The sequence below is a fragment of the Periophthalmus magnuspinnatus genome, chromosome 3, assembly GCF_009829125.3.
Source record: "Periophthalmus magnuspinnatus isolate fPerMag1 chromosome 3, fPerMag1.2.pri, whole genome shotgun sequence".
NCBI classification, from domain to species: domain Eukaryota; kingdom Metazoa; phylum Chordata; class Actinopteri; order Gobiiformes; family Gobiidae; genus Periophthalmus; species Periophthalmus magnuspinnatus.
This window is the reverse complement of record NC_047128.1, coordinates 21,456,105-21,469,366: the sequence shown is the minus strand read 5'-3', so window position 1 is coordinate 21,469,366 and position 13,262 is coordinate 21,456,105. Positions and strand designations below refer to the sequence as shown.

Below are 13,262 nucleotides of genomic sequence, written 5' to 3'. Positions count from 1 at the left end.
AAATTTGCAAAACTAAACCACTGCAAATGTCTTATAATCTTCACAGTTACTTCTGACTCAAGTTATAGTATTGATTTGAATTAACTTGTTTGGCATCTGAATGCAAAAAGCACATTACATAATACAAATATGAGCTATAGAGAAACGAATGAAAACTGTATTATGATTTTTAATTTAGAAACATAATCTGGTTCCAGTGCATTATTTGTATGTAATTCTGTACACTTTGAGGCAACAACATTAGGCATTTATGAGTGCAATGTTTCTCAAATCCTTTTCACATAAGGCAAAGTCTTCTTGTTTTCTTTAAAGCAGAGTACTGTAGTATATTTAATATATACAAAAACTATGAAAATATTGCTTTTTCTGTAAAATAAAAATATACTCCGGTGTAGTTTGATTGACAGGTTTTCCAGATGTCTTGTGAAATGATCAGGCCAGAAAAAATATTGAGGAGGTTGTTAGCAGTTCCGAATGGCCACAGTTTAATATTGTCTGTCCTCTCTGTAGTGGCCTGTTTCACTGGTCATCCTCAGAGCTGTGGGCCAGACTGCTCTCCTGCACCTGCAGCTCCTCGGCGTTCACCATCTCAGGGCTTATGGCGGCATATCTCGTCCCGTGGAACTGTCTCAAATGAATCTGTAGTGATGAAACACGTGACAAGTGACATTAGTCACTATGCTACAGTTTGGAATTAAAGTAAATTACCAACAATGTTTGTTGAAGTGATTTTAAAAACAAAAAAACTGGTTAGTGGAGAACATATTACTGCAAGAGCCCAACCTGTATTATTTTTAACACCAGTACCATTTAATCATCAAGTATTCAACAAGCCAAAAAATGTCTGATTAATAGATTCAATATTTATCAAAGGAGTGACTGAGCAGCAGCCTTTGGACATTCACTGAACCATGGCATGACTGTTCTGGGAAGTTGAGTCTATCTGATAAAGAGGGATGGAGAAAGCGGAGAAAATGCATGAATGAAATAAGTCAATGCATGCATTCAGACACTGTCAGTCACACAGAGCTAGATCTATAACTTTGCTAATGATTAAACCATATTAAGCAGTGCCTATACTTTTGGTGACATCTGCTGGCTTCTGTGGAGATTACAATAACAGTCGTAGACACAGGAGCACATTTCCTATTATGTACATAAACCTTCCTGCAATTTTCTGCTGTGTAATTAAATACATGCTGTTTCCATTTATAGGTAAAAGGAGGACATCTATATTGATTTTCCATTCACTGTGAATAGAATGGAATAGGGGTTAAAAAGACGTGGCTTTCTTCCTACTTTTGTTCTTCTGTATGGGAATCTCTAACATATAACACATTCACATTTAGAACAAATGAAACTAATGAAAAATAAAGACAAGGAAAAATTAGCAATGGAAAGGCAAACTAAGTAAATAAAACCTAAACCACCTCTGAACTGACTACCAGTTAAAACAACAATAAAAGGGTATTTCTAAGTAGAATTTATATGGATAAAATCTGTGGTATAAGATGACTCCATTAAACCCTACCTGTATATAAAGATTGACCTCAGCACTGCGACACAGATAGGGAAAGTTTCCTCCTGTTTTTAAATGTGCCCTCCTAGCGTTTGGATACAGCTTATACATCTCTTCTTTAGCTTCAGACGACAAAGCACTCTGGTCAAAAACCTAAACACAAACAGCCAAACGTAAATTATGAATGTATAACCACATCTTCACTGACATATCACATCAAATATATATAAATAATGTTGTAAATTTGAATGAATGAATGTATTAATCTGGACAATGTCAAATGCAACAGGGAAATACTTACGTCTATAATGGTGACAGCAACATCCTTGATTTTGTGTGGCTCCACATAGGAGTTCTGGCAGTTCAGAGTTAGCCGGGATGCTAGTTCACTTTGGTTTAAAGTTTCCAACTGTGATTAATGGAAAAGATTAAAAAAATACTAATTACCCAAGTTACAGTGTAAAAGTATTATTGCAATAGTTTTTATTACTAACACAAAGTGACTGTTTTACAAAAATATCACTCACTCTGTCAACCATAAAGTCAATAGCATCTGCCATCTTGGGATCCACAGGCCCTTTAGCAAAGTTTCCCAGGACAATTTTCTTCAACATGAAAGCCGGCATTAGCCAAAAGCTGCACAAAGAAGACATGATATGAGTACCTTAAAGCCAGTGTTAAAGGGGATGTGCCTGATTTTTTTCATGTAACAAAGTAAAATGTGTTTTATATAAATAGCCTACAGATATATTGTAAAATCAGTAGGAATATAACAATATCCAAATCTCTCTGTACAATAGTTTCACAATATACATCTCACGGTACAATATTTATTGCAATATTTTGTGAAGGCTAACAAAATTGAGAATATGATTTTTAATCTTATTAAAAATCTAATTCTTAACTTTGGTTCTGTCATAATCCAAAGAATTAAGATTTAAAAGATTTATGTAATCTGCACTGAAACAGAGGAAAGGAGCATGGTCTATGTAATTCCCTCTGTTCTTTTTAGCTATTGCTGGATTAAAACAATTTAAGCAAACAAACATGTAATTCGATATACATTATGATGACCCAATTATGAGATTTTTGACAATACAATATCACAATATTTCAGTTATCGTTACATTCCTGGCTCTTGGGGTCAAAATGAGACTGCTGTGCTCTGTCTGTGTCTATATGAAGCACTTTAATTGTGTGCTGTTAGCATGCTAGTTGTTGTTAGCATTATTGTAATGGAAAAACTCCGCTCAGGCTCTGAAAGTTCATAAAAGTGTGTATAAACTCACTACGGTGAATAATTAGAATGCTCGAAATACATTAAAAAAGTAAAAAGCAAAAAATAATTACTGGACCGCTGCAAACCATTTAAAGTGAACTAGTTCTGTTTTCCAGCTCCTGTAACATATACTCATATGATAAATATTCAAGCTATGAATACTGACCTGTTTGCTGTCCATGTGTGGTTAAAGATTGATGTGTCACTAAAAGAATTGCACAATATGAGCGAGTGCACCCGCGGAGACTTGTGTGTTGTCTCTGCAAACTTCTGGGCCAAGAATCCCCCAAGAGAGGCCCCAAATAAATGGACCTAAAATCAGGTGAAGAAAAAAAGACTTATTATAGACTCTGAATACATAAATAGAACCAACAGTACAGAAAAACAGCGGCTAACTTTATCTAGTTGGAGATGATCAAGCAGCTTGCGGAAGCCATCACAGAACTCCATAAGGTCCCAGTAGACGGGGTACTGCAACTGAAAAACAAAGCCACAAAAAAGTTAGGTAACCAAAGCTTGAACTACTTCAACTGGGTAAATAGATATAGTTCTCACTTGTTTGACTTAAATGTCTTACACAGAAGCAGGTTTATCAATGTGTGGCTCAAACAAAAGTTTTTTTAAAAGAAGCTTATCCAAGTAAAAAAAATGTTTTTATGTGTTTTTTTTTATGTAACAGTGATGGCTGGCATGGATGTAAGACATGGTTCCTTTTGATCTGTTAAAAAATCCTATAAACAATATCCTGTAAACAATCCTATATTTAATCCTATATCCTAATTTTACATATCTTCAAAGCAACATCATATATTATCTAAGACTTAGAACATGGCCCACCTCTTGATAGAACTCAGTATCTATTCTGATAGAACAGCGGGTGGGTGCATATAAAGTGAGCAATAAGAGTAAGCCTTGATATGTTGAACTTTGAGTGAACTGTGCGGGGGGTTTAATAGATTTCACTCAAGCAGATCTGGTTCTTTTCATGCCAAATCTGTGCTCAGCTTCAGTGGGTGACTCAGCCTGGTGTGGGCACAGGGCATAGACACTAAATGACAGTGGGCTCTCAAAACACACTGTATTTCATAGGAGAAAAAGAAGAGTTTCGAATATATGCAAAATTAAGTATATTGTCTATTATGTCAATAAGATGGAAAAAAAAAAACATTCTATAAAACAAGATCTGCGGCAGGGCTGTATTTAACTGAAGAAATTCTTAGTTGATTAATTCATACACAGGGCATATCTTTAGTCAACTAAGGAGATCTGGTGTGGCCTTGGCAAAAATTCAACATTTTTAGGTTAATTCACAAAATACAAATACATATACCAAAAAGTTCTAGTAACAGCATCTTGATAAGTGAAAAAGCAGATTCAACTCTACACTCCCTCCCAAAACTCCAGCCATCTTACTCCATACATTCTCCTTTCTGCTATCCTTATAATCTTCAGACACCATCAGCCTATAACACTAATCTGATATGTTTAATTTTACAGTCTATTCACACAGGATGGAAAATATCTGTGCTAATGTTGATATTGGACATGCCATCGATATGTAGTATTTTCTCCATATATAGCTCAGATTTTTTTTTTGTTAAATAGTGATGAAGATGAAAAGACGGCTCTAAAGTTTACACAAGCACAAAAACACAAGAAATTAATTATAATATATCACAGACTTTTAATATAATTCGTGAAATGAATGAATGGTTTTAAAATATTGCGATCTTTCAGGCTAATATTTTCCAAACACTGGGATCAGCTCGGGTAAAAATTCACACCAGACCACCACTATTCACATGTGTGCAATACCAATTCTGATTTGTTGCAAAAATATAACAGGACTTTCATTATCAAAGGAATCCCAAAGAAATATCTCCCCAGCCCTGTTTATGTTGAACTCACAGAGATGACTCGGTAGCCCCAGCCGGTCAGAGCTAGGACTTGCTGGAAGAAGACCTCGGCTGTTCCGCTGACTGGAGGGAGGAAGATGATGGGACATCGGATATTCTTCGGCCCGGCATCATACAGCGACCACACCTTACTGTCATCATCGTCGACAATGATCTGAGGAATATCACAAATGCAAAGTCTTGTAAATGAGTAAAATATCAGCACTGAACAATGTTACAGAATGTCTAACTTCAAAATTCAAAAATTATATGGGGAAATTACTTCTATAGTGTCAAACAGAGGGATGCAGCAATATAAAAAAATGTTGAAGTATAATTTATTGTGAAACTATGGGGACTAGGGGGGCAAACCGATTAGTAAAAATGCATTGTTTGCCCTGATGAGCCTTTAGTGCTATTAGTGCTGTCATATTATTTCAAACAGTTAAGTGTTTACTAGCACTAAACACTAAAACACTAACACTAAAATCTTCATGTTGGCTGATTCTAACAGCTCAAAAGGACTGTTGTATGCAGTTTGTTAGTTTGCTGCAGCCACGAGACACCGACTATGCTTTCAAGATAAGAATGCAAATATACGTTAAATATAAACAGGATGACTTTATTATTCTAGATTACTGTATTATTCTTTAGTATTCTAGAAATTTCACTTCCAAGTTTCAACTAGAACTGATATTAGCTAGGGGAGGTGAGCAGAGGTGGGCTGATTATCTGATTATTGGCACCATTATCAATGTTTTTGAAGATAACCTGAATTAGAACATTAAGTAAATTGTTTATAATAAAACCAACGCAAAAAGAGTAGATTAAAAATGAAAATGTGAAAAAATATGTTTTAAACTTCTGCACTTTTTACAGCCATTTCCCATTTGTCTGATACTTAAGACAGCACATTTCTGCCTCAGGACATTTCACTGTCCGAATATTATTAATGGAATTAACAAAATAGATTTAAGTAGAGACTAAAACTGCATTTTGTTCACCCCCTTCTCCCATATAATTTCTTTATGATACTCTCTCAATTGGTTTAAAGAGAGATTACATACAGTATCACATTATGAAGTACTGTTGAACTTTCACTTCACATTTCAACTGGAACTGATACTGGCTTGCACAAAGTAATAGCCATAAATAGTAATAAATAGTTGTTTTGCTTTTAGTATAACAGTATGATGTCACTGTTATGGCTGTTGCTCTGATGCTCGGACTTTACAGACTTGTATTCGATCCACCTCAGTATTTGTTATGACTCTCACTTGGCAGACAGCTGACACCTGTGTATGCACCCTGCTCTCACATCTACTGCTTTTTCTGCTCCGTCATCCAGAGACGCACACTCAAGCACTTCCTATTTTCTTTGGTGACATTTTGCTTTAAGATTGGGCTGTGTGTCTGACACACTGTAAAAGGAAAATGTCAGTGCCTGGTACATGCGATTTCACTTTCTATCACCTTGTATACTGATAATTAAATCACAATGTGTCCTGCCTTTCATTACAATGAATAATTCTCATTGTTGTTCTTTCAATTATTTTTGTTGTCCATAGTGTGGAGTTTCAATTCATGCCAACTTACCTGTGATGCTCCTAGGGTTGTCAAATGTATTGAAAATCAGATACTAAACTAGAACTAGTTTTAGTTAGTTAGTTAGTTAGTTTAGTGAAACTAAATACTCATTTGAGCAGGTATCAATATTATAAAGTCAGATTCACAGAACAAAAAAAAAAAACTTTCCTGAAAACCTTTAGAAAGATCATATAGACTAGTATAAGCCCATGGATCACTATGGAAACCTACCTGGGTGACTGAGGAATTACACAGATAACGTCACATGGTAATATAAAAGAAAACACTATGATTTCCAAATGACACTGTATTGTCTAAATAAGTGCTTTTATTATAATTGTGGTATCGGAATCAGTATAAAGTATTGAGCCTATTCCTTAGTAAAAAACAATATCAGTCACAAAGTCTAGCATGAAAGCTGTATTTGCTGGAAAAATTCAATTTACTTTTGGTGTGGTGTGGTGAGCATTCCCTGTTGAACTCTATGACACTTCCAGTTAAAAATATTGCAGAATTTCACCTTTAATCTCACATGACACATCAATGAGGCACCAATAACTTCTTCAACATCAGCCTACAGTAAACATGTGATTGCATGTCATGGCCGACTGACTCAGTGGCCAGCATACACCTCCTGATCAACATGTGTTTTTAGAAAGACAAAAAGACCTATATTTATAAGAGAAGCACAACTCTTACCCTAGAAATCTGAATGTTTCTAAGTAAAGTAAAACACATTTTAAATCTCTAGGCCAGCACCTTAGCGTAGTAGTGCTATAAAGAAACAAGAGCAGGTATTGATCCAACTGCCATGAGCTGAGATTAATGTGGGAGAAGGTAATGTGATGAGGCCAGTAAGAGCAATGCAATTGACTCAAGAAAGGAAGTCAGCACAGCTCATCTATAAAAGGACATAACTACTGCAATGTTTATTATTTAGCAGACATATATCCCTATAGAAAAGTGTTGTTCTATGTTTCATTATTGCATTGTTAGCTTTTTTATCTTTTGACACAACTTTTTTTGCAAGAAGTCATGCGCTGCCCCAAATCTTTTAATACACTGCTCAGGAATGCCTTGTGAGATAAAACAGTCACAAGACATTTTCACAATCTTTTTATTAATTCAATCCATGTTTTGTTCATTTTCATGTAATGCAAGCCCAGCTGTTCTTTACATTGACAGTGTGCAGTAGTTCTAAGGCAATTATACAGCTTTATACAATGAGAAACGTGAATTAAAATGCAAACAAATTATTTACTTACCTTTTTCAGTGGCACTGTGCTCCTAAACCAGTTATAGTCAGGAGACACTTTGATCTCGTCCATCTGCACAGAAAATACAAAATCAGGCTTCAAAACATCACTAGACATGTGAGATTAGCTAGTTCCTCTTCTAAAAACATACTATACTTGCTAAATGTTAACTGTCAAACAAGGCAATGTGTGAAGGAGCTACTTTGTCCAGTGTGGTCGCGCTGGTTAAAAAATAACCAATTATGAACCACAGCAAATCAACTATGTCTGATTGCAATGTTACCGTTTTCGTTGTGCACGTTAGTCACCCTGGCCGAGGAATCTATCCATTTCTAGGTAGCATTTTCTCTGGGTGCTGCTTGGTCATATGACCCCACTTTAGACAGGACTTCCGCGTAAAAAATCTTCTACCTGTTTTTCGTTTACGCCGACCACAGCTAGACCAACTCCGAATCTATTGCCCACATGAATAGAAAGCGTTTAGGTCATCCGGATTTGGTCTAAATTAGCTTACAGCACACATACAAACTGTAACACGCTTCCTGCACTAGCTTAGCCTTTTGCGCTGTTTGGCCCCATCAGCCCTAGTGCGCATGCGCAGTGGAAGAAGGAAGTGCAGAATGTAAACATGGCAGCCATTCAGTGCATAGCGTAGAGCACACGTTTTAGCGTTATTTACTACTTTATATTTGTTTGATGTGAATTAAAATGGATGATACTTACCCGTACCCTGCTTCGGATGCCCCTCCACCTCCGGGCTTCAGTAATAACTATGCACCACCGGTACCCCCACAAAACATGACTGCTAATGCTCATACGGCTAGTACATCCGCACCGGGTAAGCATGCTTTATCACTTTTATTAACTGTGTAAAATGATATGTTCAATGTAATACTAAACATTAATGGTGAAGAGCTATTTCCATCAAATGTGCTGAATAGCAAAAATAGCTGTTTTAGCAAATAAAATAAAAAAGTCCAGCAAACAATATATATGTCCAGCAGGCATATTGTACATTACCACTGTAAAATTAGAAGTATAAAACAAGAAATATTAAATATTGTGCAAAGGGCAACGCTATCAAATGTACTCAATAATAAGGAAGTTTGAAAGTTCTCATAAACTAGACTAATTTCTCACTTTCTCACTGTGTGTTCACTAGGGGATAATCATCACGTTTCTACTTGGAACACCTCACAGATGTCTTTTCGTCCACCATCATTTCCAGGATCAGGGAACTTTGGTGCCCCTCCTATGCCTTTTCCCCATCCCTTTAACCCAGCTCTTCCACCTCCTCAGATGGGATACCCACCACCACCAGGCATCCATCCTGTCCCCTCTCCTGGTCCTCATCCTGTGCCTCTTCGTGGCCCTCTTCCTGGTCATCTTGGTTCTCTTCCTGGTCCTCCTGGTTCTCTTCCTGGTCCTCGATCTGGTGCTCCTGGTGCTCCAGGTTCTCTTCCTAGCCCTCTTCCTGGTCCTCCTGGTTCTATTTCTGGTCCATTTCTTGTCCCTCCTGGTTCTCTTCCTGGTCAACTTCCTCGTCCTCCAGGTCCTCTTCTTGGTCCTGGGCCATGTCCTGGACCTGAAGGTCCTCTTCCCGGACCTGGTCCTGGTTCTGTTCCAGGCCCTCCTGGTTCTTTTCCTGGTCCTTGCTCTGGTCCTCCTGGTCCTCTTCCAGGTCCTTCTCACCCTGGTCCTCATCACGGTCCTCGTTCTTTTACTCTTCCTGGCCCTCACCAGGGTCCTCCTCCTGGTCAACTTCTTGGTTCAAGTTCCGGTCCTCCTTTCTCGCAATCAAACTACCGGCCTAGATCACCCGCTCAATCCCCACACCAAAATCAGTATTATCAAAAGTTTTCAGAGAGTGGGAATACATTTATTTGTGAAAAAGAAATGTTTGTGGCACCGACCATAAGGCCCCACTCTGAAGACGAAGCAACAATTCAGCGTAGCGACGACCAGAAGTGGATCAATCAGTTCTTAGAAACCAAGGGAAGAATAAAAAAGCTCTACAAAATGAATGAAAGTCTTACACCAGATCAAATTACTATTTGCCAGATGAAAAAAACATTGTACTCCACTGTTCAGCTTGTGTCACAGATGTCAATGATATGTGAAAATCTGAAACTAAACGTGGACAGTGAGAATGGATGGACAAATTCTTATGTAAAAGCTGTTGAAATTAAACAAGAAATCCAGAGCAGACTACAACTTTTAAGTGACAATGAAAATTTGCAAAGAGTGAAAGCAAAGTTGGCCACCATTGCCAAGAGGAAAACCCGCAGACAGAGAACGAAACAACGGCTACAAATGGACAAGCAACAGAGAGAAGCCCAAATAGCGGAAAAAGATGCTGATATAGAAAAGTGGAGGTTGAAGAAAATACAAGAGGAGGAGGAGAAAAAGAAAGTAAGTGTACACAGGACATTAATAACATCCATCCATCCATTTTCTTCCGCTTATCTGGGGCCGGGTCGCAGGGGCAGCAGTCTGAGCAGGAACTCCCAGACTTCCCTCACCCCAGACATTAATGACATGACAATCTAAATATATCTAAACAGCACCCCATAGAAGTATTTTATCTGCTGTTTAAACAGTGAACAAGAAAGCAGTGGAACAATACTAAGCTATTGGGTCACTAACATTTACCTGACACTCTATGTTGTCAAAATACTTTTAAATTAGGTATCTGTCATCTTAAAATCTCAGTAGGATAGCTAAGTGAAAATTAAATGATGTGTTACAACACGATGCCGAGCTCCGTTAGTCCAGTACTACTAGCTAGGAAATATACCTTAAGTGTCCCGAATTGTACTTGGTGTTCAATTTGAACATTTGATGGGTTGGTAGTTTTCTTCTAGCCTACTGCTTTGAGTTATGATTTGCTAAGGGCCATACATCCTGAAATCTTTCCAACAGATGTCAGCAAAGGAGTTATTAAGGTGAGGACGTGTTCCATCACACTTATTTCAAGGAAGACAAAGAAGATGTTTTCCATATTATTAACCATTTAGCTTGTAATAGAAATAATATGTAAAAGCAGTTGGTGTAATCCCTCATTCTTCGAGGAGAGGTCTATAGTTTTAAAGTCATGTGAACAGGCTTTTTAAAAATTTGAAAAAGTAGATATCAATACTAAAAATAAATGAATAGTTTACATTGATCTTGAGCTGTATCAGTCAGAACAAGTATAAGACCGCACAGACTAGTATACATCCATGGACCAATATGTAACCTACCTGGACTCTAAACTCATTTGTGTTTTCAGGAAGAGGAGCTAAAGCTGACTGCAGATGCTGTACTTTGTGAGGTCCGAAAGAAGCAGGCAGATGTGAAGAGAATACAGGACATTCTCAAATCTTTGGAAAAATTGAGAAAACTGAGAAAAGAAGCCGCAGGCAGAAAAGGTAGCAGTTGGGACATATTCTGCACAATCGACTTTAAAGGGCCTATATTAAGCAATTTTCTGATCTTATGTTGTAATGTTGCTTCCCCATCAAAAACATACTTGGAGTTATGTTTTGTAGTGATGTGTAGATGATGCCTCAAAGTGTGTGTAACATTTCCAACACTGATGACGGTTTGTTGATGCATTCTATAGTGCCATCTGGTGGTTTAAAAATTAACTGTTTCTTATGCAGAAGCATTGATACAGTGCAGGACTTGTTCATTCAGACACATGAACACTAATATGTGCTAAATGCACGCTGATATCCAACAAATGAAATTACTGACCAATAGGGTAATGCTGTTTTATGTCATTAAAGTAAATAGTAGTAGTGGAATTTGTCACTTGTTTCTTTTTATGGAAATGTTATTGCTTTACCTAGAATGTTCCATCATATCACTTCAAGCTAATATAACCAGCAATTATTCTGTTATAATTGTTTTTGTTGCTCAACATATCAAATTACTATAACTTCTCCAGAGAAACAATCAAGTGGCAGACATCCCACCAGAAAAGTTCCATAGCAAATTAACAAAATATAAAATAATGATCTACTTACTTTAAGTTTAAAACTATAAGCACAATATCTCTTCTATTTTCAAGTATAATTCTTTTCATTGGCAGGTATTTTTACTGATCAGCAGTCGGACGATAATTTCAACAAAATCTTGGAGGAACTGAGGAGTGTGGCTAAGAAAAGGACCGCTGTGTACGGAGCGGAGGAGAGGGCTCTGATGGTGATGCTGGAGGGAGAGCAGGAGGAGGAGAGGAAGAGAGAGCTGGAGCTGAAACGAAAGAGGGAGAGGGACAAACAGATGCTGATTAAACGCAAAGCTGACATTATATTGTTTGGGGGTACGCTTCACCCTGCCCAAATCATCACCAAAATGTTTCCCATTGAATTTTCTTGTCCAGATGGTAAGAGTTTGTTTTTTTCAGATGATACGCCTCCTGATCCGTTCATTCAACCCTTCAGACAGTATTACACCCAGGGTGAAGAATCACTACCAGCTTTAATACAAATAAGGTACCGCGTATGTGCTTAGTATGGTTTATTATTAAAATTGGCAGACTTCAAGTTATTTTTTGATCTGATGTAATCAAAATAACTGGATGTGCTTAAAAGCATAAGGCAGTACAGTTGATCCCTATAATCTTCACTAATAATTGCAAATAATAATTTCAGTCTTCACTATAATTAAAATAAATGAAGAAATTCCAATAAATAAAATGTGATTGTAATAAATTCAGACAGAACATCTATCATTTTGAAGTACACTGTCAAGTAGATTTGGTATCTTCCTTTTATGAAATTCTTACAAATTCCAACATTTGCGTTCTTCGAAACTAAGGTTGTATATTAATATGAGTGAAATTGAACAACTTAATTTTGTACAAACAATGAAACACAATATATTCAACGTGTTTTCCATATAGCTGCTCTACTGCCCTCTGCTGTACGTCTCAAAAATGATTCATTGGGAGTGTTACAGCAGTGTGATGAATGATGATTACTGTGTACTTAACAAATGTGTGTTTTTTCCAGGAGAGAGTGGGATGCCTTCCTGGTGCCTGCAGATCATCCTGAGGGTTCTGCTATTCCTCAGGGCTGGGTTTTACCAGATCCTCCCTCAGACCAGGCCTGGGCCTCTGCTCTACAGACCTCAGATACAGAATGTGACGATGTATAAAAACTGACTGTAGCTTGTTATGGGAAATCATTACATGTGACATTCTACTTTCAGCCATATTGGACATTTTAAAATTATTTAACATCAATTGTTTACACATCACAATAAAAGTGTTACATTCCTGTAATGACATGTATTTGTATGGACAACATTTAAATTTTAATAACATAAAGGATATTTTCTCAAGTTATGAGTTATGCATCTAATATGTATAGCTAAGAAAAGTAATATCACACATTCATATTTTCATTTGATGATTCACATATGTTATTTTCTCACAACCAACAGTATCTTAAATACTCAAACATTCAGTTTATTGAATACCCTATATTATATTAGCTAGCTGCACGTTTAGTCCAACCAGAAACTCACTGTTTAACACTACTGAAATGTAGAATCTGTAAAAATGCTCTGAATAATATTTTGTTTTCTAATCAGTTATTTGATTGCACATATTGCAGGTAAACATTCAGTAAACCCAAGGCCATATGTCATAGTAATCTAATGCTAATTGCATTGTGATGTGTGTATTGTATTCATTGAGATAACTGACGTTTTACTATTTACTAAACTACTACTATGAA

At 36.9% G+C, this 13,262-nt stretch overlaps 2 protein-coding genes across 3 annotated transcripts; one reads left to right on the top strand and one right to left on the bottom strand.

The window, feature by feature from the left end:
* Nucleotides 1-149: 149 nt before the first annotated feature.
* On the bottom strand, nt 150-8,124 carry spg21 (SPG21 abhydrolase domain containing, maspardin). Its single transcript, XM_033984546.2, has 9 exons — nt 7,820-8,124; nt 7,546-7,608; nt 4,707-4,868; nt 3,195-3,275; nt 2,965-3,110; nt 2,047-2,155; nt 1,821-1,928; nt 1,532-1,672; nt 150-639 (listed from the first exon to the last, which is right to left on the bottom strand). The coding sequence occupies exons 2-9, from the start codon at nt 7,606-7,608 to the stop codon at nt 520-522; spliced, it is 930 nt and encodes a 309-aa protein (XP_033840437.1). The 5' UTR covers nt 7,820-8,124; the 3' UTR covers nt 150-519.
* On the top strand, nt 8,125-12,863 carry pdcd7 (programmed cell death 7). Of its 2 annotated transcripts, XM_055230760.1 has the most exons (7): nt 8,125-8,374; nt 8,699-8,959; nt 9,218-9,948; nt 10,808-10,946; nt 11,612-11,842; nt 11,927-12,014; nt 12,534-12,752. In XM_055230760.1, exons 1-7 carry the CDS (start codon nt 8,245-8,247, stop codon nt 12,676-12,678), a joined length of 1,725 nt encoding a protein of 574 aa, XP_055086735.1. In that variant the 5' UTR covers nt 8,125-8,244; the 3' UTR covers nt 12,679-12,752. The 2 variants fall into 2 exon arrangements, with proteins under 2 accessions (XP_055086735.1, XP_033843141.1); XM_033987250.2 differs by having other exon boundaries at nt 8,699-9,948; nt 12,534-12,863.
* Nucleotides 12,864-13,262: the final 399 nt, after the last annotated feature.

Bases quoted from the DNA above. Each gene is read 5' to 3' on its own strand.
- pdcd7 (XM_033987250.2), top strand. From the start codon at position 8,245: ATGGATGATACTTACCCGTACCCTGCTTCGGATGCCCCTCCACCTCCG. The intron at 8,375-8,698 runs GTAAGCATGCTT...TGTGTTCACTAG, and splicing joins GGCTAGTACATCCGCACCGG to GGGATAATCATCACGTTTCT. The intron at 9,949-10,807 runs GTAAGTGTACAC...TTGTGTTTTCAG, and splicing joins AGGAGGAGGAGAAAAAGAAA to GAAGAGGAGCTAAAGCTGAC.
- spg21 (XM_033984546.2), bottom strand. From the start codon at position 7,608: ATGGACGAGATCAAAGTGTCTCCTGACTATAACTGGTTTAGGAGCACA. The intron at 4,869-7,545 runs GTAAGTAAATAA...GATATTCCTCAG, and splicing joins GCACAGTGCCACTGAAAAAG to ATCATTGTCGACGATGATGA. The intron at 1,673-1,820 runs GTAAGTATTTCC...GTTTGTGTTTAG, and splicing joins TTGCTGTCACCATTATAGAC to GTTTTTGACCAGAGTGCTTT.